At 40.1% G+C, this 26440-nt stretch overlaps 1 protein-coding gene across 4 annotated transcripts in view; it reads left to right on the top strand.

Moving 5' to 3' along the window:
* opcml (opioid binding protein/cell adhesion molecule-like) overlaps positions 1–26440 on the top strand; it is a 436379-nt gene that overhangs the window by 285950 nt on the left and 123989 nt on the right. For 3 of the 4 annotated variants that reach the window (XM_082549247.1, XM_082549246.1, XM_082549248.1), the window contains one exon: positions 17214–17449. In XM_082549247.1, the coding sequence (XP_082405373.1) occupies positions 17214–17449 (236 nt within the window). Of the gene's footprint in view, positions 1–3854; positions 5074–17213; positions 17450–26440 lie in introns of those variants that run through there. The other variant, XM_082549245.1, reaches the window with a different exon arrangement.

The following is a 26440-nucleotide window of genomic DNA, read 5'->3' as shown; positions in this document are numbered from 1 at the left end:
ACCAGGGCCCACAGCAGCCCACCCGACCCCACCGCAGAGAAAACTGCACCCACCCCATCATCCCTTCTCCCAGACTACACAAGACAATAGACACCCAGGTTGAGTCATTCTCCACCTCTCCAATATCTCTCCCCCACCTGCAGAGTGTGCTCCTGTAGAGAGGGGACCTCCCGCAAAGATGTAACAGCCTCCCCACCAGTTAGAGAGCCCTCCTGTTGGGCCGATGCACCAGAGGTCCCCCGCATCGGGGCTGAGCCCCCATGCACGCACCCGCCCACCACCCCGGCGACACAACAACCAGGACCCAAGGCCCAGCCAGAGCCCCAGCCCGGGGACGGAGCACCCGCAGACCCCCAAGCCTCTGCCAGGCTTGGGGGTCTGGCAGAGGCCAGTAACCAACGTCCGCCAGCACAGACCCTCCCCCATCTCTGCTGTACGCAGCCACAAGAAAAACACCATCTAAGAGCCACCAGAGCCCCTAACCAGGTCATGGCCACAACCCCCGCGTTAGGCCCTCCAGGGAAAACGTCCCTAGGGAATCCCTAGACGCCCTAAGGCCGTTCCTACCCCCATATCAACCACAATAGTGAAAGCAGGACTAAACCATGACCCCCCACCCCCAATAGATGATGAAGCCGATCAAAGGAGCGCAGAGGGATTGATCAAATGTGATGGCAGAGGCTGTATCAAGACTAATGTGATCTATTAGATAGTTTTTATATTGGTTAGAATTAAGATTATTTTTTATATTTCCAGTTAATGAGGACCGTTTTCTTGGCAATGCATAGGGCCATAAAAACAATGTAGGCTGTGTTTATTTCTGTAATGACCTCATCCAAGTTGCCCAGCAAGCACACTAAAGGGGAGGCTTTGATAAGTCTTCACATATCTCGCACCAAAACTTCTGAACTGGTGGACAGAACCAAAGAGCATGGATATAATTGTCCGGGGTATTTGCTTGACAGTGTGAGCAGTTGTTGGAAGACGTATAGGCCATCTTGAACATCCTATGACCAGTATAGTGCACTCTATGTAATATTTTATATTGTATTAATTGCAAACTGGGATTTCTGATCCATTGAAAGGTTTTAACAATATCTGAGACCAAAGGTTTTGGTCTAAGCTAATCGATAAATCCACTTCCCATTTTGCCATAGGAAGGGATATTGATTCATCTATTTTAGAAAGTGTTCTGTATATTTTAGACAATAATTTGGGGGTTTTTAGATTTAAAAAAATTGTACCACATTTGGTGGTGTTTATAATTCAGCTTCACTGGGATAATTTTTTTTTTTTTTTTACTATGGATTTAATTTGTTGATATTCCAAAAATCTTTTTTTGTTGATCCCATATTGTATAACTAGTCTGTCAAACAAAATAAAGTTCCTTCCAATATATGTTCCAAGTATTTAATACCTTTATAACTCCCATCTGGCAAGTTGATCATATTATTGTTTTGTAATATGTCAGGGTTGTTTCAGATAGGTGTACGTTTGCATGGGATTAATGAAGACTCCCACCATGCTGTTAGAGAAGAGCTGATGTTGATGCTTTTAAAGCATTCATGTCGCTTGAAATGGTAGGTCTGAAATTTCTAGATTATTACATAGTGCCTGTTCTACATCTATCCAGGGTACATCTAAGAAGGTGTGTTTTAACCATCTAGAGATGAACTGAAGCCTGTTGGCTAAAAAGTAGTGATTGAAGTTAGGCAGATCTAGTCCTCCTTTATCCTTGGTCCTTTGTAATGTTTTTATGCTGATACGCGGGGGGTTATCTTTCCAAAGGAATTTAGAAATATACAAGTCTAGAGATCTGAACCAATCTTGTGATGGCTTACTTGGGATCATTGAAAATAAATAGTTTATTTTTGGCAAGACCATTTTATAGCGGCGACCCTTCCCATGAGTGATATGGGTAGAGATTTCCATCTAGCCAGATCGCCTTCTACTGTCTTTAAAAGTGGGATGTGGTTTAATTTAGTTAATTCTGCAAGCTTGGGAGAGATATTGATACCTAAATATTTAATATTTCCAGATTGCAGTCGGGTAGATAAAGAATTATGGAAGGAGCAATTAATCGGAAGAACTGTAGATTTTGACCAGTTAATTGAATAATCTGAGACTCTTGAGAAAGAGTTTATCAATGCAATTACCCCCAGAGAGATTGGTTTGTGAGTTTTGGAAAAAAAGTAACACATCATCCGCACAAAGGCTGATTTTATGTTCCACGTTCTTGCATTTTATGCCCATTAATTACTGTATTCTTTCTAACTGCTGCTGCTAGTGGTTCAATAAAAATTGCAAACAGTGAAGGGGAGAGTGGGCATGCCTGGTGCCCCTCAAGAGACAGAAGCTGGAGGATGTTTGGTCATTTGTTTTGACACAAGCTGTTGGGGAATTATATAATATTTTAACCAGCTTACGAAAGAGTTTCCAAAACTAAATTTGTGTAAAGTTGCAAATAGAAATTTCCAGTTAACGCTGTCAAATGCCTTTTCTGCATCAAGAGACAATATTATGGTTTCAATATTTTTACTGCATGAGTAGTCTATTAAATTAAGTAGTCTACGTGTATTTGTTGATGAGTGCCTACCTTTTATGAAACCAGTTTGGTCAGGATGAATTAAAAGTTGTTTTTTCTCTAATCTCTTTGAGAGAACGTTGCAGATTATTTTAAGGTCTACATTAATAAGGGATATTGGACAATAGCTTGAAGGAAATACAGCGTCTTTGCCTGGTTTTAGTAAGAGACTAATATTTGCAGAGTTCATATTTGGTGGTAGTCTACCATTTTCTTTGATTTCCTGCAACATTCTGTGAAAAATACGTGCTAGAACCGTCCAGAATTCTTTGTAAAATTCTGCTGGAAAGCCTTATAATTGGGCATACTTACAAAGGCTTCCTGGAGTTCACCTGGTGTCAGTGGCGAATCCAGTGCCACTGCTGGGGTATCTAGTAATTTTCGAAGAGTTACGTTGTCGAGAAATTGATCCATTTTGTTTTTAGATGGGTTTATTTGTGGTGTATATAAAGTGTCATAGAAAGGTCATATATTGTATTCCCAGATAAATCTTTAACAGCACATATGGTTGTTTTTTCTTTATTGATTTTTAACTGGTTAGCTAGAAATTGTCCAGATTTGTTACAGTGTTCAAAATTTTGGAGGCAAAGTCTTTGTACTAAGAATTGAGTCTTTTTATTAATAATTTCATTTAATTCTAGCTTTGTTTTGTGTATTTTGTTCAATATTTCTTGATCTTGCTGGGACACGTAGGCTTTTTCTAAGGATTTGATGTTTTTTTCTAGTTCGGGAACATTTTTGTTTTCTTCTTTCTTCTTATGTGATGAGAAAGAAATTATTTTACCTCTCATCACAGCTTTCCCTGCTTCCCAGAGGACAGATGCTGATGTTCCAGGAATGTCATTATAGCCTAAATATAGAGTCCATTCTTTTTAAAGTATTTGATAAACTCTTCATCTTTGAGTAGTGATGTATTAAATCTCCAGTTTTTACTTGACGTAGTATTATTCTTGTGCATTAGTGTTAAAGATACAGGAGCATGATCGCTGACAGTTATAGGGTGAATCTCAGTGTCTGAGATGTCACTCAGCAGTGAGCTGCTGACCAAAAAATAATCCATATGAGAGTAGGAGTGATGGACATGTGAAAAGAAATTATATTCCTTACTGTTGGGGTGAAGGGAGCGCCATGCATCGTAAAGACCAAAGTTGTTCATATAATGTTTGATTATATTTGTGGACTGCCAATTGCTCTGAGTTCCTGCTGTATTGAGCCTATCACTTTCTTCATTTAGCCCCAGGTTGAGGTCGCCCCCAAGAACAAGTGTGCAATCTAGGTGTTCAGAGAGTGTACTAAAAAATCCATGGAAAAATGAGGGGTCATCAACATTTGGACCATATGAACTTACAATACACAGCTTTTGAATAAGTATAGATAGCTTAACGATTAGGAATCTGCCCTCTGGATCTATAACTGTGTCGAATATTGTGAAATTAATATTTTTATGTATTAAAATTGCTACTCCTCTTTGACTAGAATTAGAACAGGCTGAAAACACATTAGGAAACTCAGGTGTTTTAAGTTCATTCAGACCTGTGACAGGCCTGTGAGTCTCTTGTAATAAAACAATGTCTGCCTGTAGGTTTTTAAGTTGGTTAAATATTTTTAACCTTTTTTCTCTGGAGCCAGAGACAAACCTTAGTGCGCCCATAGTTGTGTGTGTATGGCGAATGATGTACGCTGTGTGTCTCGCTTAGACGGGTGAGGAAAATGGAAACACATGACTTGTTTGTAAATTAAGAGAAAAAGCGCGTGGCGCGAAGCTCCATAGCTCTGATGTGTGTGCATATTAACTAATATGAGCAAGTGTGTGCACGTCTGAGTGTGTGTCCTATATCTGTGTGTGCTGTGAGGCTGTTGGAAATTGTTGCCTTTAAACGCATGTGTGTGCGTGATCGTGCAGAGTGAGCATGTAGAAATAGGGGGTGTTGTTTGTGGATGGGTAGGGAAACAGGTGATTGACGCAGTGATAGAAAAGAGAAGCAAAGAAACCAAAGAGCAGTGTGAGCGACGAGAGAGAGAGAGGAAAAAAGGAATAAAAACAGAAACATTCAAGTTCGGACACTGACAGAGAGTGACAGTGATGTTATACTGAATTAGCAAACTGATATTACAAAGTTAAACAAATTAATACAAGAGAGTGTGAGTGAAGAGAATAGTGTAACAGATTCTTATCTGGTGTGCGGTCAATACAGCCAGGGAGTGGTGCCGGGGTCGCAGTAGAGCTGTCCGTCCACGTAGAGCTGGTCCACAGCGATGAAAGCCCCGGGAGCCTTTCTGGGTAAAGCTACGTCGGACTGGGAACAGGACCTTGCGTCGTTCCAGGATCTCTCTGGGGAACTGGTCGTTCATGCTGAAATCCGTTCCTTTCAGCTCTCTGCCGTGACTCTTCACCTGCTCCTTCTACTTGAAGTGGCCGAATTCGGAGCCCCGATGCGATGCACCCTTTCAAACCCTATCTTTTTCACCGTGTCCTCCGGCAGCTTCAGGTGGGTTTTAATGAAGCTTCTCACAGTCGTTTCCGGGTCCTCTCCAGCAGACCGAGAGTCCCGTAGTCCCGTAGTTCCGTAGCGTGGCGTTTTCTGCAGCAAGTGTTTCCACCTGCTGCTGGCTGAACTCCAGGGATTCCTTCAGAGATCTAAATTCCCGGTGTAAGATCTCTACCAGGGACAGCCTCGCATCAAAACTGGACAATCGCTTAGACTTCCCGTCTCCCTTCCGTCACGGAAAGTTGTGAAAAGTTGTGTAAAGTTTTCAGATCTGGTATTTAGTCTTAAGGATGGAAATATTTTAATGAATGTGTTTTTATGTAACGTGAGCAGTTTATTGCTACAGTGGGGCAAAAAAGTATTTAGTCAGCCACCGATTGTGCAAGTTCCCCCACCTAAAATGATGACAGAGGTCAGTAATTTGCACCAGAGGTACACTTTTACTGTGAGAGACAGAATGTGAAAAAAAAATCCATGAATTCACATGGTAGGATTTGTAAAGAATTTATTCGTAAATCAGGGTGGAAAATAAGTATTTGGTCACCTCCACCGGTGAATGAATAGTAGAATTATGAAGCGCTTTGAGGGTCTCAAAAAGTGCTATATAAATGCAATCTATTATTATATAATGTAAATTAATTTATAATATTGTCACTCTAGTAACTGCAAAGACATCTATTTAACTTTGCTAGCAGTATACTTGCATTTAGCTTGATTCACAGGTGTCATATTAAATCGCCTTGAGGCAACTGTTGTGCTTGGCAGCTATATAAATAAAACGGAATTGAATTTAACATACTAATATACTCACAATATAAAATGCAAACACTGTGATATTTTAGAAGGAACACTGTTTGCTACGGTCTTTGTTTAAGGTGTATACATGTTAAAATTTGCTATCATATTAAACCTACAAACAGCTGAGATTAGTTTGAACATCAGTGTCAAAATTCTACAGCATGAAATTCTGTTAGTTTAAAGTTAAAAAACAAACAAACAAACTAATAAGCATTACACTGAAGTAGTAGCTAAGAAATCAGTCTGCCTTTCCTGCAGTGGCTCACTTGTTTTTAAACACATCTCAGACCTCGACATCTGCGCAGTAGATCTTTCGTTTCTTTAAAAGCCCCCCTTCTCTTCACAACTGCAGATGGCAGGTCTGGGAAAATTAGGATTTTCTCTCCATTATGGGTCAGGGGACTGTTTAACGCGGCCCTGCGAAGTAGTGAAATTTGACAATAAGTGGCCTGGGTCTCTGGTCTCTTGCAGGGACGGGCTGTAGGCTGCGATGTGCCCGATCCAGTGTCTGAGCGGTATCCAGGGCCAAAACCTGGAGTTGACAGGGCGCATCCCAGTCTCAAAGTGCTCCCTCATGCCAAGTATTCGAATGTTGCATCTGCGCTGTCTCCCCTCAAGGTCTTCGGTCTTGTCCGAAAGAGCTGGTACAATTTCTTTCAGCAGATCGTGAACTGTCTTCTCCAAGTCCACAACCCGGTCCGAATACATGTTTGCAGCTTCTTCCAGGCTAGTTAGCTGGCTATGGTGGTCAGTGCAGGTAGTAGCTAGAGCATCTATCTTAGCACAAAGTTCAGTCCGCACTTCATCTATTTGGTCAGAAACATTGCTGCGAAGCGAATCGATCAGGTCATTGAGAGCTTGGCACTTGGTCTCAACTTTTGCTTCCAGGGTAGAAATTTTGGTGACTACGTCTTTCTCCGAGCAAGCTATGGCAGCCATTAGCGCGGCTGTGTCCGGGGATATAGCATTGCTATCAATGGCCTTGGCTCCATCAGTCTTTCTGGTATTTTTGGACCCTGACATTGTTGCAAATTTCCCTTGGGTGATGCGCACGTTTGCAGTGGTAACTCAGCTGATGACAGATAATGCGTTAGTGCCTAATGTCAAAGTATTTATACGAAAAAATTGCGTTTCCCCACAAAGCAACTCAGCCATGCATCTTTACATGTTGCTGCTCCGTCACCCCTCATACAACAGATTATTAAAGTCAGTTTATTCAATGCAGGTTTTTTTCTTGATTTTTTTCTGATATGAGTGCCACCGTGTTTTCTTCTGATTCTCTACCATTGTGGCATTTGATAAAGGTATTTTTTTTTTTTTAGATTTTATCACTTCTGATGTAATCTGTTTCATGTATTTATTTAGAGTTTCTTGCATTTTCATAAATGAGTGACAGGAACAAAAACTGTTAGGTAAATTGAAGTTGTTCTTAGAAAGATCAGAAAGGATTTACAGTTTTCTTAACTGCTTATCCAGTTGTGATTGTGGGGGAGCTGGAGTCTATTCCTGCTGTCACTGGACGATGGAGGACACAGCCTGAACAAGCTGCTAGTCATTCGCAGAGGTGACAAAAAGAGACAGGTGTTCAAATTCCCACCTACAACCAATTCAGGATCATCAGTTAACCAACATGCATATCCTGGACTGGAGGAAGCTGTAGTACCACAAGAAAATCCATGCTCAAAGAAGCATCCTGGAATTTAATTAATAATTTATGACTTAAAGTGTAAAATATTACACTTCTACAGGATAAATAAATGAAGAACAAGTTATCCAAGACTAAATGTCAGACGATATTACCCCTCTACTGCATGACTTTTTAATTTTTGGGGAAAAAAATATTTCTCCCTATTTTGGGGGAGCTTTAGGGTCCCTAATAACATATCAATCATAAAATTTGACCCCCCCCCAAACAGATATTGGTTTGTTGCTTCAAGGCAACACTGTGCAACAAGGGTAGTAAAATGCCAAGTTATTCTATAATAAGTTGTATTAGTACAACAAGGATGAACAAATAAATAAACAACGAATAAACAATGTAAACATTTCACAAAACAATAAAACTGCAAAATACATCCAACATTCGACCCTAACCCGATGCACGCGCGTGCGTGCACACACACACACACACGTTGTGTTTCCATCACTTTTGGGGACATTACATCAACTTACATTAATTTCCTGGAGACTTATCCTGACTCTACCCATCAGAAGTCCTGAACCTTACCCTAACCCTAACTCAAGCCTTCACCCTAAAATTGAATGATTTACCTTGCAATTTGTCCCCATATAGTAGGCAAGACCTCACAATGTGAGTGTGTAAACAAATTTGTGTCCCCACAACAATAAGTAATACATGACCACACACACTGACACCCACACAGCAATATTGGTATGGCAGGGATCAGGCCCACACAATGTGCTTACACATGGCCCACATACCGCAAAGAATGACGGCCCTTTGGTGGCCCAGACCTGGTTTGCCAGAGGTGGCCCACACAAGGGCCAGCACAAGTCCAGTTTCAGACACCCTGGTCGTCCTGTGCTGACCCATGTGTGGATTACCTCTGGCAAACCTGATCTGGGCCACCAAAGGGCCGTTATTCATTGCGGTATGTGGGCCATCTGTAGGTGGTGTGCAGCCACGGGCCAGTTGTAGACACACTGCTGGCCCTGTGCTGGCCCAGAACAGTTTAAGCTCTGGCCCCAGATGTCAGCATAATGTGTACCTTAATCAAGCCATGCAATAACATGTGCCGGAACATGCAAAACAGTGCAAAAGTAACATGCCGAAACTCTGTTCAGACAGTGAATGGACTGATTTTTATTAGAGATGGCACGATACCACTTTTTTTTTTTTTTCTTTTTTTTTTTTTTCATTTTCTTTTTTTTTTAAATTCATATTTTTATTAAGGTTTCAAAAGCAGGCATTCACAGTATGTACATCATGTAAGCATTCTTCATACTTAGATACCACTTTTTTATGTCCGATACCGATATCATAAATTTGGATATCTGCCGATACCGATATGAATCCGATATAGTGTGTTTTAATCAACAAAACTGTTTTTTTAAATATCTTGCTGCATTTTGTATAAGTTCATACTCAAGTTTAAAACAACAACTACACTAAAGCTATTCTGTTATACCTGTATGCAAAAAAAAATATTTCATAGTTCAGCAATACTGATCAATCTAATGAACTTAAACCTACACCATCCTCCCTATTCTGGTATTTTAAAGAGTACTTAGCGTAAATATTAAGCAACCTAACTAATAGGGTTCCAACTCCTAGCAACAACAAAAATAAATAAATAAAAAATAGGGAACCACCCTCCACCTCATGATGCTTAATCGACGTAATCAACCTTAATTTGATGCAGTGTGAAAAAAAATGCACAGAAATAAATTATTTTTCAATATATTAAAATATTAAATAGATTCAACATCTTTCTTCAACAAAATTGCACACTGCACAGATGGTACCTTCCCAAAGGAAAAAGTACTATAGCTTACTAGGGATAATATATTAGACTTAATAGTTACTATATACAGTAATGGACTTCTATTCATTTTGCATCAAATTAAAACTTTGGGTGTCAGATAATTATTTATTAAAAGCTAGACATTTTAAATGAGAATAAGAAAGAAAAGTATGTCTTTGTGCCCCCTTTTCCCTGTTAATGCCCTATCGGCCCCCCTGGCTAAACTTTGCTAGATCCGCCCCTGCACAGTTACCAGCGTCAGCTACGTAGAAAAGGATCCTGGTGTAGAAAGTAATATTAAATAAATTCTAACAACAGCTTATCGAGCTTAAACGTGCTGCTGTTGTTTTGGTTTCCTCTTTCTGGTGCAAAGTGGGCCAAAAACAAACAAGAGACGGACTCGCGACAGAAAAGCCGATCAGCTGATCATTAAGCAGTTTCATGATTGAAGTAGCAGCAAGAAGAGGCAGTCGCTCCATATATCGTTTGTTAAGCTTAACACAGGAATGCTTTACAAACATTCAGAGATGGACTTACACACTTGCTTTACTTCTCTCGGGGATAACTTTGTCTGAGATGAAATGCCGGATTGCTAGCGAAGCTCCAAATGCTATCCAGACCACCGACAGGTCCTGCATGCCACAGCCGCTCTATCACGTGATGCATACTGCTCCGACGTGCTAACGTTCTGAGGTGAGTTACGGCGTGTTGCAAGTTTTGTGAGGTGCTTTCGTGATATTTAATGGATCGGATTACATTTTTTATTTTTCTCCGATATCCGATCCAGTAATTTAGGTCAGTATCGGACCGATACCGATACGTAATATCAGATCGGTCCATCTCTAATTTTTATATAGCGCTTTTCTACTCTCCCAGATTACTCACAGTGCCAACTTGATACCAGATCCTGGCCAGACCTGCTTGCTATGTGGACACTAACACACACACAGACACAGTTACTTTACCAACTGACCCCTGACCTCCTAAGTGTCCCTCAAACCTCAGTCAGGGATCCACTCCTCTACTTCACTGTCACTCCCTGAAAGCTCACTGTCCTCATTTTCTGAGGACAGAAAGTGCACATTCTCTTGGTTTCCTTCCATAAATGGTTTTTACATCCATGTCCTGTAATTATGAGTAGATTGTAAAGTAAAAAACATTGACTATGATCATATAAATGCACACAAACACATCTCTACACACATATGCAAATGCATTATATTGCCTGAAAACAATTGGGCTAACTGCGCAGTGTTGCCTTGAGGCAACAAATGAAAATTAACAGTTTTACTGTATAAATAAATTTTAAAAAGTAGAACAAACAATCAAATATGCTTCTTAACATATTCATGCACATACAAGTATTTTTAATATACATTTATTTCACTATAAACATGTAAAATAGTGATCTTTATCTTGCCTCCTAATGGAGATGTCTCTCATGTAGTGCAGCTTGCAGAAAGGGGTCCTGCCCCCCCTCCCATTTGAAAGTCACACCACCTTCAACTCATCATTTTATTGGAAAGAGATGTGCCTGGTAGCATTATTTGAAAGAAAAAAAGTTTTGTTTTTTTGAAGGGCCAGTGTAAGGCATGAAAATGTGGTTTGTTGTCTCAGGGCAACGCTATACAGTAGACGGTAACTCCTCTGTACAGCATATGCCATTATTTAATCAATCCTCAAAACACACACAGAAACATTGAATTTTAATGTAAAACACCCCTAAAGCTAAGATATAAAATAGCCGTTAATATTAGTGTGAGTATGCTTGGAAAACCTCCAGCCTCCTAATGAAGAGTAGAAAAACATTGACTATGATCATATAAATGCACACAAACACATCTCTACACACATATGCAAATGCATTATATTGCCTGAAAAAAATTGGGCTTGTGAAGCCGCTTGTGAAGTGGCTGTTTGGTCTCTCCAATGTAGAGGTCTGGGCATTCCTTGCTGCACTGTACAGCATACACCACGTTGTTAAGTCTGTGTTTTGGAGTTTTGTCTTTCGGGTGAACCAGTTTTTGTCTGAGTGTGTTGCTGGGTCTGAAAGACTTAACAACGTGGTGTATGCTGTACACTGCAGCAAGGAATGCCCAGACCTCTAAATTGGAGAGACCAAACAGCCACTTCACAAGCGCATGGCACAACATAGAAGAGCCACCTCCACAGGACAAGACTCAGCAGTCCATCTGCATCTTAAGGATAAAGGTCACTCTTTCGAGGATGCCAATGTTCACATTTTGGACAGAGAGGACAGATGGTTTGAAAGAGGAGTGAAAGAGGACATCTATGTCCACTGTGAGCGACCATCCTTGAACAGAGGCGGTGGTTTACGACACCAACTCTCTGCCATCTATAATCCAGTTTTGAGTTCCCTTCCCAGACGCCTTAACGCCCATTCACATCCTGGGCCATCTGACCTCAGGAATTCGCATGATAAGGTGGGGCCAGATGTCTGTGAAGGTTCTCAGTCATCCAGGTCATCGTAGTCAAAGGAGGTGGGGCCAGATTTCACAATGAGCTCACCCAAAACTCTGGCTGATTGGGACCCACACCCAGTTTCACACCTTGGCTCAGGCGATTAGAGGATCATCAGGGGGTCCTTTTGTCCCTCTGTGGGCGATACTCCCACTGGGTTTAAATCTGGGACGCCCCACCATTTGACCTTAGAACTGAAGAAGCTTCTCGGATGAGAGGTGAAACGTCTTCAAGTAACCTAAAGAAGTCCAGACGCTTTTCTTTGCAAGCTCCTTTGACTATGATGACCTGGATGACTGAGAACCTTCACAGACATTACCAGATAATATTCAGGTTCCGGACTGATATTCTACTCCTAATGATTTGGTGTTATATCATAATAATTGTTTAATAATTGTCGTTTGATTCTCTGGACCCATTATGTTTCCTTCCTGTTTCTGCTCCATGGTTTACCTTGGACTTCCGAGCATTGAAGGCCAAAGTTTGGCAACTAGAGCATACATTAGATATAAGAAATCTGGTTTAACTGTTGATGAAGAAATCTATAAATGTCATGTACTCCAGTATAAAGATTCCAACAACCAGGCTAAACAAAGCTTTTACTCAGGTATTATCAGCTCTTATGAGGACAACACCAAGATCCTGTTTTCACTTCTCAACAAACTTCTTCAGCACCTTCTATTAATCTGAAACCTGTAACTCCTTGATGCTGTTCTTCACTACAAAAATCAGTGTTGGAAAGGTTACTTTTCAAATGTATTCCACTACAGATTACAGAATATATGCCCCAAAATGTAGTTTGTAACATATTCCGTTAAGTTACTCTATGTGATTAACGTATTCTGAATACTTTGGATTATTTAATATATTGTCATTCTTTTTACAACTACATGAATGTACCAATGCTGTGTGATTCATTACTATTACTGAAGGCTACTCACCACCAAGCTAACATTGTTAGCTGACGTTAAGTTGAGGTTAGTTCATAGACTGCTTCCAGAACTGCATATTGAACTGCATAGAACTGCATCTATCCATCAAGTCTAACAGTCTGCAGTCTATGAACTAACCTCAACTAACTCTAGCTAACAATGTTAGCTTGGTGCCAAGTAGCCTTCATTAACAGTAATAATTCACACAGCAATGGTACATCGAAGACACTGAGGTGGCACTTAAACCAGGTAGCTACCACAACTGAAACAAGATAGTTGTAGTAGGCTAACCATAGTTTTTAAAAAAGAACTTACTTCCAGATGGTTGGAGGTGGAGTCTTAAGATGCTGAGAGCAGCTTTGATGCTGGAAACAGAGTTTGCATTGCATGGTCAGATTTCACCCATCCCTTTCGTCTTTAAATGTGAAGTGTTGTTGGAATTTCCCAGTAAGAAATGCATTTCTGACCATGTGCTGCTGGCTCTGTTGTGCTGGCTTCGGGTACATTGTGTAACTGACGCCAACAACATGCTTACATTAGAACGCTTATTGTGTGTTTAGTTTGGGTTTTCGGCAATGTGTGGAATTACCAAAATTAGAGAGGGGATAGCCTAACATATTAAACAGGAAAAAAGCACCATGTAATTGATTTATTTCAACAAAGTAACTGTAATCTAATTATCACCTTTTAAATGGTAACTGTAATGGAATATAGTTACTTATATTTTGTATTTTTATTTTAATGCTGGTACATGTGTTCCGTTACTCCCCAACACTGACAAAAATGAATAACAATTACCAGCAACTCAGTTTGAATGTCGTGTCTATCCCTTCTTCAGAGCCTTTTCTCCATTTTGAGTCTCCTGATAAAGCTGATATTTCTGAATTCGTATGTAAATCAAAGCCTGTCGTGCCCATCGTGAAATCTTGCCTCTCCAACTCATCACTTCTATCATTCACTCTCCACTCACCACTGGTATTGTTCTTCCCTTATTCAAGATTGCTTCAGTCACTTATATACTGAAAAAAACATTCCTTGGATCCTGACAACTTTAACAACCTCCGCCCGATTTCTAATTTAACATCATCTCTAAAAGACTTTCCTAGAAAAAATTGTTGCAGCTCAACTTCATTCACACATGATTAATAATAGTATCTATGAGAGATTTAAATCTGGCTTCTGCTCATGTCACAGTACAGAAACCACTTTACTTAAAGGTTACTAATACTCTTTTACATGTAGTGGACTCTGGTATTCTCAATATTCTTGTCCTTTTGGATCTGAGATCAGCCTTTGACAATATGTCTCACTCTATTCATCTAAGCAGACTTAACTGTCTTGTCATCTCTGACATATCCCTAGCCTGGTTCCAATCATATCTCCTTGACCGCTCCCAGTTTATTCAACTTAAATCGTTCCGCTCTCATCTATTCCCAGTCACTTCTGGTGCACCCCAAGGTTCAGTCTTAGGCCCTCTTAGGCCCTTATTAATATACATCCTCCCTCTTGGTACCATTTTCCCTAAATTTGAGCTTTACTTACTTACTGTTTTGCTGATGACACCCAATTATATCGCTCCTGCAGGCCTGATTCCTCCCTCCTAACTTCTTCTCTTACAGAATGGTTATCCCAATTAAAATCCTGGTTCAGCTCTAATTTTCTTAAACTCAGTGAGAATAAAAGGGAAATCCTTCATATTGGCACTAAATCCAACCTACTGAAGACAAATCACTTTTACTCATCTCACTCTTTATTGAAAACTCCACAGTTTTCCCTTCACCTCAGGTTAAGAGCCTTGGTGCCATCCTAGACAGCTCACTGTCCTATAAATCTCATATCAAATGATCTCACCCATTCTATCTATTTCCATCTACAGTGGCTTGGCTGCATTTCTGATCAGCGCTCTCCTTGTTCAGCCTGTGAGTTTAGGTGGACGGCGTTGTCTTGGTAGGTTTGGTGCCATACTCTTTCCATTTTTTGAATGATCGCTTGAACAGTGCTCCGTGGGATGTTGAAGGCTTGGGAAATCTTTTTGTAGCCTAAGCCTACTTTAAATTTCTCAATAACCTTATCCCTGACCTGTCTGGTGTGTTCTTTGGACTTCATGGTGTTGTTGCTCCCAATATTCTCTTAGACAACCTCTGAGGCTGTCACAGAGCAGCTGTATTTGTGCTGACATTAGATTACACACAGGTGCACTCTATTTAGTCATTAGCACTCATCAGGCAATGTCTATGGGCAACTGACTGCAATCAGACCAAAGAGAGCTGAATAATTACGCACGCCCCACTTTTCAGTTATTTATTTGTAAAAAATGTTTGGAGTCATGTATGATTTTCATTCCACTTCTCAAGTGTACGCCACTTTGTATTGGTCTTTCACGTGGAATTCCAATAAAATTTATTCATGTTTGTGACTGTAATGTGACAAAATGTGGAAAAGTTCAAGGGGCCGAATACTTTTGCAAGCCACTGTATACAACATTAACAGATTACACCCTTCTCTTTCCACACAGTCTGCATCAATTGTTGTTCATAGTCTTGTTACCTCCCGCACTGACTATTGTAATTCTCTCTTGCATGGTCTTCCCCAAACTGGCTCAAAAAGCTGCTGTCCGCATTATTACCAGAACCCCCTCCTAGTAGCACATCACTTCAGGAACTTCACTGGCTCCCTGTGAAATTGCAAATAGTATACAAGCTTCTTCTGCTCACCTTCAAGGCCCTTCATAACCTTGCTCCTCCTTACCTTTCTAACCTTTTAAGCACTGCCTCTTCAGCCGGCTCACTTCTATCTTCTCCTTCTATCCAACTTGCTGTGCCTTCTTTTCACCTCAGCACCATGGGAAGCAGAGCTTTCAGTTGCACTGCTCCCAGGCTTTGCTCCCAGTTTAAATCTCAACTCAAAACCTGTTTTGTTAAAATCTGCATATTAGCTATGACCTTATAGTTTGTTAACTTAACTTGTTTTTTTTGTTCTTCTTTTTGTCATTGTTCTACATTGTGCTTTATTTTATCGTTAAGTCTGGGTGGGTGTCTTGAAAGGTGCTTTTAAATAAAATTTTAAATTTATTTTTATTATTATCTGTGAACTCAATAGTCTTTTTTTAAGTAACTAAAGACTTACATTTTAATTTCCTTTTAGGTAACTTTGTGTATTTATATTTTTTAGTAGGCTATTTTTGATGTGAAGCACATATTTATCTTGAAAAGTCCTAATAAAATGGCGTGCCATTTCAGTCCACCGTTTTACTGATGCTATCAAGAAAATGTTTTACTATATTGTGGCTTTGAATATTATAAGTGTCCAAGAACATTTTAGTGTGTTTTTTATTTTTTCAATTTTAGCTTTTTCCCCTAAATTAAAAAAATAAGTAGACATCTTTGACATGAATGACGCAAAGTATTGTTTTAAGCTGCTCAAATAAATCAGACAGCAGTTTAATTACGGTTGTAATCCTCTTAAAGAAAATGTCCTGAGGATGTTTTGTTTCCAATAGCTAGTGTCTGACTTTTTTACACTCAAGCAATGACCACTGACTCATGTTTATCTAAATGTTACTTTATTTCTAGCTAAATTGAGGTAATGAGCGTAATAAAATTAGTTAGCCTTGTTGCTATTGAGAACATTAACTTTTGAATCTGTTTTCAAAAAGCAACATAACATTTTGACAAGTAACTGTAATTAGCATTTCTCCTGCAGTGTTGCTATCAGTGTGTGAATAGTGGGAGAAGAGGGTTGCATTGACAATCCAACACAATGGGCAGCACATTGAACACATTTTATAAGTGGTCAGAAACTTGTAAATAACTCATGACAGAATAAAGTTACGTTGAAACCAAGCACACCATTGTTTTTCTTGTGACATTACCAATAATATTGATGTGTCACGTGGCCCTCTTCCTATTGAAAAAACAAAAGTTGTATTCAAGATGGCCGACTTCTAAATGGCCACCATGGTCACCAGCCATCTTGAGGAGTTTGCCCCCTCACATATACTAATGTGCCACAAACAGGACTTTAATATCACCAACCATCCCCATTTTATTACGGCGTATTCATATAAATGGCCCACCCTGTATAAAGAATAAAGAGAAACAGGAACTCAATAGTGTGAATATTTTAATATAATATCAACATTATATTAAAATATTTTATCAATGGCATGCTTGTGAAAGGCTTGTTAAACAAAGGGGAAAATGTCCTCCAAAGTGTTTATGACGTGATGATTTGTGATGAAGTTTCTTGAGAAGATTGTATTCAGGTCATCCACTTGGTTTAGGAAAGGAAATACGGCATAGATATCTCATAAGCAACACCTCATGTTATAATATGAACTGTCATCTAATCTAATTCGTTTGAGGTTTCTTGGAAGTTAAAACTAATGTCCAGGGATAAACTTCTAATATGTTTTTCTTTCTTTCTCTTTCTTTCTGCCTGCCAGATGCAATGTGGACAGCAAAGTCTCACGAGTGGCATGGCTCAATCGCACCACTATTCTATTTGCAGGGAGTGAAAAGTGGTCTCTGGATCCTCGTGTCATCTTGTTGGAAAACACAGCAGTTACAGAGTACAGCATCAAAATCCAAAATGTTGATGTCCATGATGAAGGGCCCTATGTATGCTCTATACTCACAAACAAGAAACCACAGTCCACAAAAGTGCACCTCATTGTTCAAGGTAAGATGTGGCTACTGCTGCCAGTTCTGTCAGGAACTAGATTTAGCTCCAACAAATATCAAAAGTGTCATACGGGATCAGTGCTATGTGTTTCTTGTGTTTTCAGAGTGGATGTTTATGTTTATTTTCTAAGAAGAATTATTTAATTGTTTCTTTTAGAATTATTTCTATTTTTTTTATTTTCCTTGGGAAAAGTATTGCAGGGTCTTTGAAAAATAACTCACATGATCTTCAAAAAAAAGTAGTTTAACTTCATGATAGACACTTCCTTGAAATCATAAATTAACGCTGTGTGTTTTCAGACTGCATAATTCAATATGATATGTCAATATAACTAAACTGATGCAGGGAAGCATCCAGGCCATGGTTTTAATCAAACAATGGACAAGCATATTCTTTCACAGACACGGAAGCACAACTCCAAGTTGTACTTTCCTATGGATTTTATCTTTGTTATAACTTTGAATTTGCCACCTCGGGCTCCAAATCATTTCTTTTCTTAACCAAGCTCATCAGAGAACCAATTTTAGCCTCTCTCCATGCTTTAAAGAGGTTGAGGTGATGGATTTGTGCGGCCCCGCCCCTGTCTGACCATACCACTTCATAATTAATGTCTCTTACTTGCCACGTGACCACCAAGAGCCGTTGCTACTTGGTGGGTTGAATAAAGCAAGCAATACAAGCACTTTCCCGTTGAAAACTGCCTGAGATGAGCCTCTCTGTTTTACAGGAGATGCTGACATTCCAGGGACTTGAGCAAATTATTCCATGAGAACTTCCCAGTTTGTGTAGCTTTGCTTTCTGGTCCAGAATGTAGTGAATTTTATTCCTAGCTTGGCTTGAACCTTCATCCCAGTTTTCTTTAGTTAGGTCCAACACCCCCTGTGGCTTCTGGCCGAACAATAACTCAGGTCGAACAACTTTGCGTCGCCGCTGCGCACAGCACAGGCATCATAAGTTTTATCATTTGTGAACGCATCCTCACACACTGCCCCAACAAGTTATTTAACCAACTACAACTACTACCAACTACAAAACTGTTGTATACCTCCTTGGCACCTTTCCAGTACACTGCACATCCCTCCTGGTCCAGGGGAGGGTTTCAGAGAGCTTGCCACCATGTCACCAAGCTCAAATGATCTCAAACTGGTTTCAATGAGTTCTTAAACTGTCAACAGATCTCAATCCAATAAAGGGTATTTGGAATGTGGAACAGGAGATTCACATCATGATTGTGCATCCAAAAAATCCGCAGCAATCCATAATTAAATGTTATTACAAACTGAAATCTCTGCAGAATGTTTTACAGCACTATGTGGTGCCACTAGTACTACTGTCTCATAGCAAAAAGATCCTGGGTTTTAATCCTCTGGCTGGTGCCCTTATGTATGGCATATCACATGTTCTCCCTGGGATTCCTGTGGGTACCCTCTCATCCTCCAACAGTCCAACGACATACATATTAGGTTAGTTTGAAGGTGTGAATGTAAATATGAATGGTTGCTTCTTTTTGTGTTAGTCCTGTTAAAGACTGGCAACCCTTCCAGGGTGTACCTTGTGTCTTGCTCTATGAAAGCTGGGAGAGGCTGTAGATTGCCTGTAATCCTGAATTAAACAATCTTAAGAAAATAGGTACTATGGTTAATATTTAGGTCTAACCATTTTTAATGGCTATTATACACTATTATAATTATAATTTCAATAATTACCTTAATGACATATAATTGTGTACAACACTTAGGAAATGGTTTTACAGAGTGGGTTCCGGTCGAGTGGACACTGGCGTGCTTGGCTGCTGCTGCTCACCGGTTATTATTACAATTTTTATTATAATTTTTTCAGTTGCTGATGACAATTTGAATCGAGTATCTAAGGTGCAACCCTGTTTTGACTTGTTTTTGCAATATTTGCAGGCTTTTATTGCTTGCGCTGCAGCTGTCAACTGGTTATTCGGTCCCTACGTTTGTGTTCACTGCTCGGCCCTGATTAAGATGCGGATCCACAGGGTGTTGGTGTGGCTCATGCTCACCTGGGTTTTTTTATCGATCATTCATCACCCAACGACAGCTCTTCTCTAGTACTCTGCTACGGATCTTTTGCGAATCGGTTTTTGCCTGGCTGTCTCTTCACCTGTGGCTCTATACTTCTACTCGGACATCGCCTTCAAGCCCCGCCGCAGGTATATCCGCCGAGGGCTTTGGCGGAATTTCAACATCAGTGACACTAACTCACTTTTGTCCATCTGGTCACAAACTCGTCATCCTCCCCGCAAGACTGACTGGGCTGTTGACCACAATGGGTGGTCGATCGTGGCTCAAGAGTTTTGAGTTCGCCTTGTAATTGGAAGTTTGCCGGTTCGAGCCCCGGCTTGGACAGTCTCGGTCGTTGTGTCCTTGGGCAAGGCACTTCACCCGATGCCTACTGGTGGGGGGCAGAGGTCTCACGATAATTTACCGGAAGCACTGGAAAGTTCTCCCTGTCTCTGCCCCTCCCTCCCATTCATTTGAATACATAGCACTACAGCTCCCTGGATCTACCCCACCATCATATGTACTGTTTATCGGCCACTTAAGCCAAATAAGGAGATTTTAACTGAATTTTCTGCTCTTCTCACTCATTTCTCTGTACTTTTTCCAAATCTGATAATTGTTGGTGACTTCAATATTGATATGGACAATGATAAAATCCCTCTTTCCAGAGATTTTACCTCCTGCCTGGAAAGTTTTTGGCTTCTACAGTACATAAAATCCCCTACCCATTCTAAAGGTCATATCCTGGATTTGGTCTGTTGTTCTGGCATTACCCCCACCCATTGTAAAGCCACATTGTTTCCCCAGTCTGATCATATGTATAAATTTTTTGATGCAAACATAATCGCTTCCAAAACCTGTATCTCTCGTAATATTACTTTTAGGAAAATTAGTAATATTAACCCAGCTGGTTTTTCATCTGCCGTCCATGACCTTCCATCTATTCACAGCTCCTCAACCCCTCATGAACTCGTTTGCCATTATAATGTCAACCTTCATAACCTTCTTAACATATTTGCTCCCCTTAAACATCGAACTGTCTCATTTTCCCATTCAGCACCATGGTTTACCCCCGACCTGCGTCATCTTAAAGCTAAAGGACGCCAACTCAAACGTCTATTCAAGAATACCGGACTTATTGTACATAAAGAAATGTACAATGATCATGTTTTGTTCTATAAGGACTGCATTGCCTCAGCCAAATCTGCTTACTACTCTGGTTTAATTAGTTCTAATGAAGGTAACTCCAGGTCTCTCTTTTCATTGTTCAGTAAAATGACAAAACCTCCAGACACATTCCCCTCCCACATGTATTCTGTTGATTTTTGCAACTCTCTTATCTCTTTTTTCACTTGTAAAATCTCAGATATTCACCGTCAACTTAACTCTTTAGGAGCTTCTGGCTCTGAAGTAGACTTCCTGTTTCCCCCACTGTCTTCCTGTCAGTTATTTTCAAGCTTTACTCTTCCCTCCATAACTGATGTATCTAATCTTATTAAAAAATCTAAGTCATCCACCTGTCAACTTGACCCTCTCCCTACTGTGTTAGTTAAAGCCTGCCTTCCCTCGTTAGCACCTCTCATAACCAATATTATTCATTCCTCCCTGAACACTGGAATCATTCCTTCATCTCTGAAAAATGCTTCTGTTATTCCAATTCTCAAAAAGCCTGGTGCAGACCCCAATAACTTTGATAATCTTCGCCCTATATGAAATCTCCCCTTTATTTCAAAAATTCTTAAAAAAGTTGTCGCCTCCCAGCTTCATTAACATCTCAATGACCATAATCTCTATGAACAATTTCAATCTGGTTTCCGCCCCAATCATAGCACAGAAACTGCTCTGTTAAGAATTACCAATGACCTTCTGATGGCAGCTGATTCTGGTCTCCTATCTGTTCTCATCCTTCTTGAGCATAGTGCGGCGTTTGATACCATTTCTCACAATATTCTCCTGAACCGGTTAGCTTCCCTTGGCATTAGTCACACACCCCTTGCCTGGTTCACGTCCTATCTCTCAGACGCACTCAGTTTATTGAAAATTTAAATCCCATTCTTCAAGTCTCTATCCTGTTTCTGCTGGTGTGCCCCAGTGTTCAGTATTAGGGTCTCTTTTATTCATTATTTATATGCTCCCTCTTGGTCATATATTCTGAAAATATAATATAAATTTTCATTGTTATGCCGATGACACCCAGCTCTACATTTCTTCTAAACCCAATTCATCCCTCCCACCTACCTCCCTCTTAGACTGTCTTATTGAGATTAGATCCTGGTTCTCCTCCAATTTTCTCAAACTTAACAGTAATAAAACTGAAGTTTTACTTGTTGGTACACCATCTATCTTAACCAAATCCAACAGTTTTTCCATTAACATTGAAAATTCTCCTACCCTTCCATCCCCTCAGGTTAAGAGTTTGGGTGTCATACTTGATAATACTCTTTCATCTCAGTCTCACATTAATTACATAACCCGGTCTGCTTACTTCCACTTACGTAATATTAACCGACTCCGCCCCTTCCTTACTCCCCATTCTGCTGCCATCCTTGTCCATAGTCTTACTACATCCCGCATTGATTACTGCAATTCCCCCCTATTTGTTCTCCCTAAAAGGTCCCTTCATAAACTCCAACTTCTTCAAAATTCTGCAGCTTGGGTCATAATTCATACTCCATTAAGAGCTCATATTACCCCAGTTCTTAAGCAGCTTCACTGGTTGCCCATAGAAGCCAGGATACATTTTAAAATCTTACTTCTTACATACAAGTGTATCCATAAATCATATTTGTGTGACCTGCTCCACATCACCACTGTTTCCCACCCTCTCAGATCATCATCTGCTATTCATCTTACTGTTCCATCCTCACGGCTTATTACTATGGGGAACAGAGCTTTCAGTCGCTCTGGAACTCTCTTCCTCCAGCCATAAGAAATATTGACTCCCTTTCCGTATTTAAGACACAGCTCAAAACACATCTGTTTAAACTGGTTTATTCGCTTTAGTGCTGATTTTATCTGTTGTCAAGTTCCGTTTTGCCATTTCAACTTATTTTATGTATTTTATGATTATTGTTCATTTTATTAATTTTGTTCTTTGTAAGTTGACCTTGGGTTTCTGAAATGCATCCTCAAATAAAATGCATTATTATTATTATGAAATTAGCACGATGTTGCTAATGCACTGGTAGGAGTGGAAATTTGTGAAGTTAATCTTCTATTAATGACGAAGATGCATACTGATGCAGTCTCAGTACGGGTGCCCCCTCAGGGATATGTATAGCCCCTTACTGTGCACAACCTGATGTGGCAGTTATATCCCAGCCATATACTTTCCATGTTCTGCTGTCAGGCATGAGGTACAGGAGCTTCCACATCATGCCGGCTGTTTCAGACAGAGGCTAATCAGAAGTTTGGATATAGCTTCTCATTTCATGGTTTCTCTTTATTTTCATGACTTTTTACATTGAAGATTCTCATTGAAGGCATATGAATGAGCACATATGGAATTATACAGTAAATAAAAAACTGAAATAACTCAAAACATGTTTTATATTTTGATTCTTCAAATTAGCCTAATTACTGCTTTGCACACTCTTTTTTCAACAGTGTTGAAGGAGTTCCCAGAGATACTGAGCACTTGTTCACCCATTTGTCACTTGTTGTTCACCGAGTTGTCACTTGTTGGCCCTTTTGCCTTCATCATGCATCTTGAGACCATGCATTCACCTTTTTCGCATCGTGCAAAGACAACGCAGGTGGAACCAAAGATCTCAAATTTGCAATCTTCAGACCAAAGCACAGATTTCCACTGCACTAATGTCCATTCCTTGTGTGTCTTGGCCCAAACAAATTTTTTCTCCTTGTTGCTTTTCCTTAGTCGTGGATTCTTAGCAGGTATTTGACCATAAAGGCCTCATTCGCACAGTCTTCTCTGAATAGTTAATGTAGAGATATGTCTGCTACTGGAACTGTGCGCCATTTATCTGGGGTCTAATCTGAGGTGCTGTTAACTTGTGAATTCTGAGGCTGGTGACCCAGATGAATTTATCCTCAGCAGCAGAGGTGACTCGTGATCGTTCTTTCCTGGGGCGGTTCTCATGTGAGCCAGTTTTGTCGTAGCGTTTTATGGTTTTTGCGACTGCACTTGGGAACACATTCAAAGTTTTAGCAATTTTCCAGACTGACTGACCCTCAGTGCTTAAAGTAATGATGTACTGTCATTTCTCTTTACATATCTGATTGGTTCTTGCCATAATATGAATTCCAACATAAATGTACAGTGAACAAACAAACAAGCTGATGACTAAGATTGCACCCCCCCCTCCCCAAAAAACCCCCAAAACAAAAAAAGAACAAAAAAACAAAACAGTCTGCTAGAGCAGAATTTTTTTTTTATTAAAGATGAGAAGACTGAAAGTGGGAGTGAGTTTAAATGTCTTGGGATGATCTTGACTTAAATCTTTGTTTTAAGAATCACATTAAGAAAATCATGAAAACCATTAAGTATAATCGGATCAATTTTAGGCACATTGCACATTGGAAATGGATTCTGCCAAGACCATGCATGCCATGATTTTTTTCTCATATGTCATACGGGAAACAGTCATTAAACCACTGGAATCACTTTATAAAGAAACTTTAAAAATGCTGAACATAAAATCTATGCAATATCACCACTGCAAGATTCTGGAGAAACAGCACTTAATGAGTTTTAAAATTATTTTCCAATATGTATGTGGTGTTTTAAGATTTAAATGGTTTGGTGCCTCCTCCATTGCTTTATTTTTTAATATTTTCACCCCAGAGAATCTATCAAAGCAACAAGGATATCTTCAACTAAAGACTGTAACCTTTCCATCACTCTTCTTTTGGTGAATCAGCCTTCACTTCTGTCTGCTGAAAGACTCACAGATTGTAGATATGGATGTGGGTTTTTTGGATTTTTTTTTATTTTATAGGTCTTTACCTTCTTCTGACTGATTTAAGTGCTTAAAGCACCTGACTTCAGTTCAGTTTCAGTTTCAGTTTTATTTGTCATATGCAAGTTAGCACAGGGTCAACATTGCAATCAAATGAATTTGAAGAGCAGCAGACAGTCACTCAGCAGTATAGTAAGTAAAAAATAGTAAGAGCAAAATGTTTATAAAATATAAGATGTCCTGAATGGCAAGAAGCCTCATGCCAGTGATGTGCTCTGCTGCCTTCACCACCCTCTGTAGTGATTTCCAGCTGCTGGCAGAGCAGCTTCCGTACCAAACTGTAATGCAGCTCGTCAGCAAGCTCTCAATCGCACACCTGTAGATATTTCAGGTGATGTTAGCGTTCATGCCAAACTTCCTCAGCCTCCTCATGAAGTAGAGTCACTGGCGAGCTTTCCTGATAGCAGTGTCTGTGTGAAGGGTCCAGGAGATGTTGACTCCAAGGAATTTGAAGTTGCTGACCCTTTCGACCTTGACACCGTTGATGTGGATGGATTGGTGTTCCCTGACTGGTCGTTTCCGGTAGTCCACTATCATTTCTCTAGTTTTGCTGATATTGAGAGACAGGTTATTTTCCAGGCACCACTTGTACAGTGCCATCACCTCCTCTCTATAGGCCGTCTCATTGTTGTCTGTGATGAGGCCTATGATGGTTGTGTCATCCGCAAAATTGATAATGGTGTTGAACTTATGTTTAGGAACACAGTCGTGTGTGAACAGGGAATAAAGGAGGGGGCTAAGCACACAACCCTGTGGCGTACCTGTGTTTAGGATGAGTGATGAGGAGGTGTGACTTAGCAGACCATTTTTCAGTAAGCATGTGTGTACTTTTTTTCTTTTTTTAATAGTTTTTGAAACAGGGTTGAGGTCATTTGTGTGGCATTACTGGAATCTATGTATAGACAAATTTATTTTTGGGACTTTTTGATAAACCTGTTAACCCAGGAGGTGCGCAGTATTCATCCAGAAAGAGCTGCATTATAGCAAAGTATTCCACTGTGCAAACCCAAATATATGTGTAACCACAATGTATTGTAAATGTAAAAAATCAATTATTATAAAAAAATCTAATTACTTTTGAGTCTACAGAAATGGCAAATTATATATAAAAATTGCTCCAACCCCTAAACAGTTGAGGCAAAGTTTTATTAAATTTATTGAAATGAACCAAGCAAGAGTGGCTGGTTAGCTCTCACCCATGACTTCACAATAGAGTTAAATTATCTTAGCAACCTGATCAATGTAAGTCAAGCACTCTTACATAGCACTTTTCCACTCTCCCGGAGTACTCAAAGCACTCTATACAACATGCCTCATTCACCCAATCACACCCATTCTCACAAGCACTTTATCTTTACGTAGTGCTTTCTAAGTACATTCACACTCCGATGGATGCATGGGAGAGCAAGTTGGGGTTAGTATCTTGCCCAAGGATACTTGACATGCAGACTGGAGGAGCCAGGGATCGAACCACCAACCTTCCGATCAGTAGGTGACCAGCTCTACCTCCTGAGCTACAGCCACCCCACTGTTTGTTCCCTGTTTCTTTTGTACTCAGGAGACAACTGCATCAGAATATTTCTGTATTCCACTGTGAGCCGTTAACTGTATTTACACCATATTGTTGCCAAGAAAGTTTAGTTTTTTCGTGTGTGTGTGTGTGTGTGTGCATGTGTGTGTGTGTGTGTTGGGGGGTGGGTGGGAGGGGGTTTACTTGCTGGAAACTTCTACTTGTCCACATCATTAGCGCTGCTCTGTATCCACAGTGTTACTCCCGCTCAGCTCAGAGGTCATCTAGCTGGTAGTTTAAATTAACGTGGATACAAGATAGCTGACAGACAACTGCTAGACATCCATTCAGTATATTTTATGTAGTCTTTGTGTTGCTTTATTGATACTGCCCTAACAGTAATGCATGTCCCTGGTCTTTTTCAGGATTTGTTCATATATGACCAGGAGTGACATGTTTAGCCGCATGTTCT

The sequence above is a fragment of the Aulonocara stuartgranti genome (assembly GCF_965226115.1).
Source record: "Aulonocara stuartgranti genome assembly, chromosome: 10".
Taxonomy (NCBI): Eukaryota; Metazoa; Chordata; class Actinopteri; order Cichliformes; family Cichlidae; genus Aulonocara; species Aulonocara stuartgranti.
This window is presented reverse-complemented; position numbering and strand designations above follow the sequence as displayed.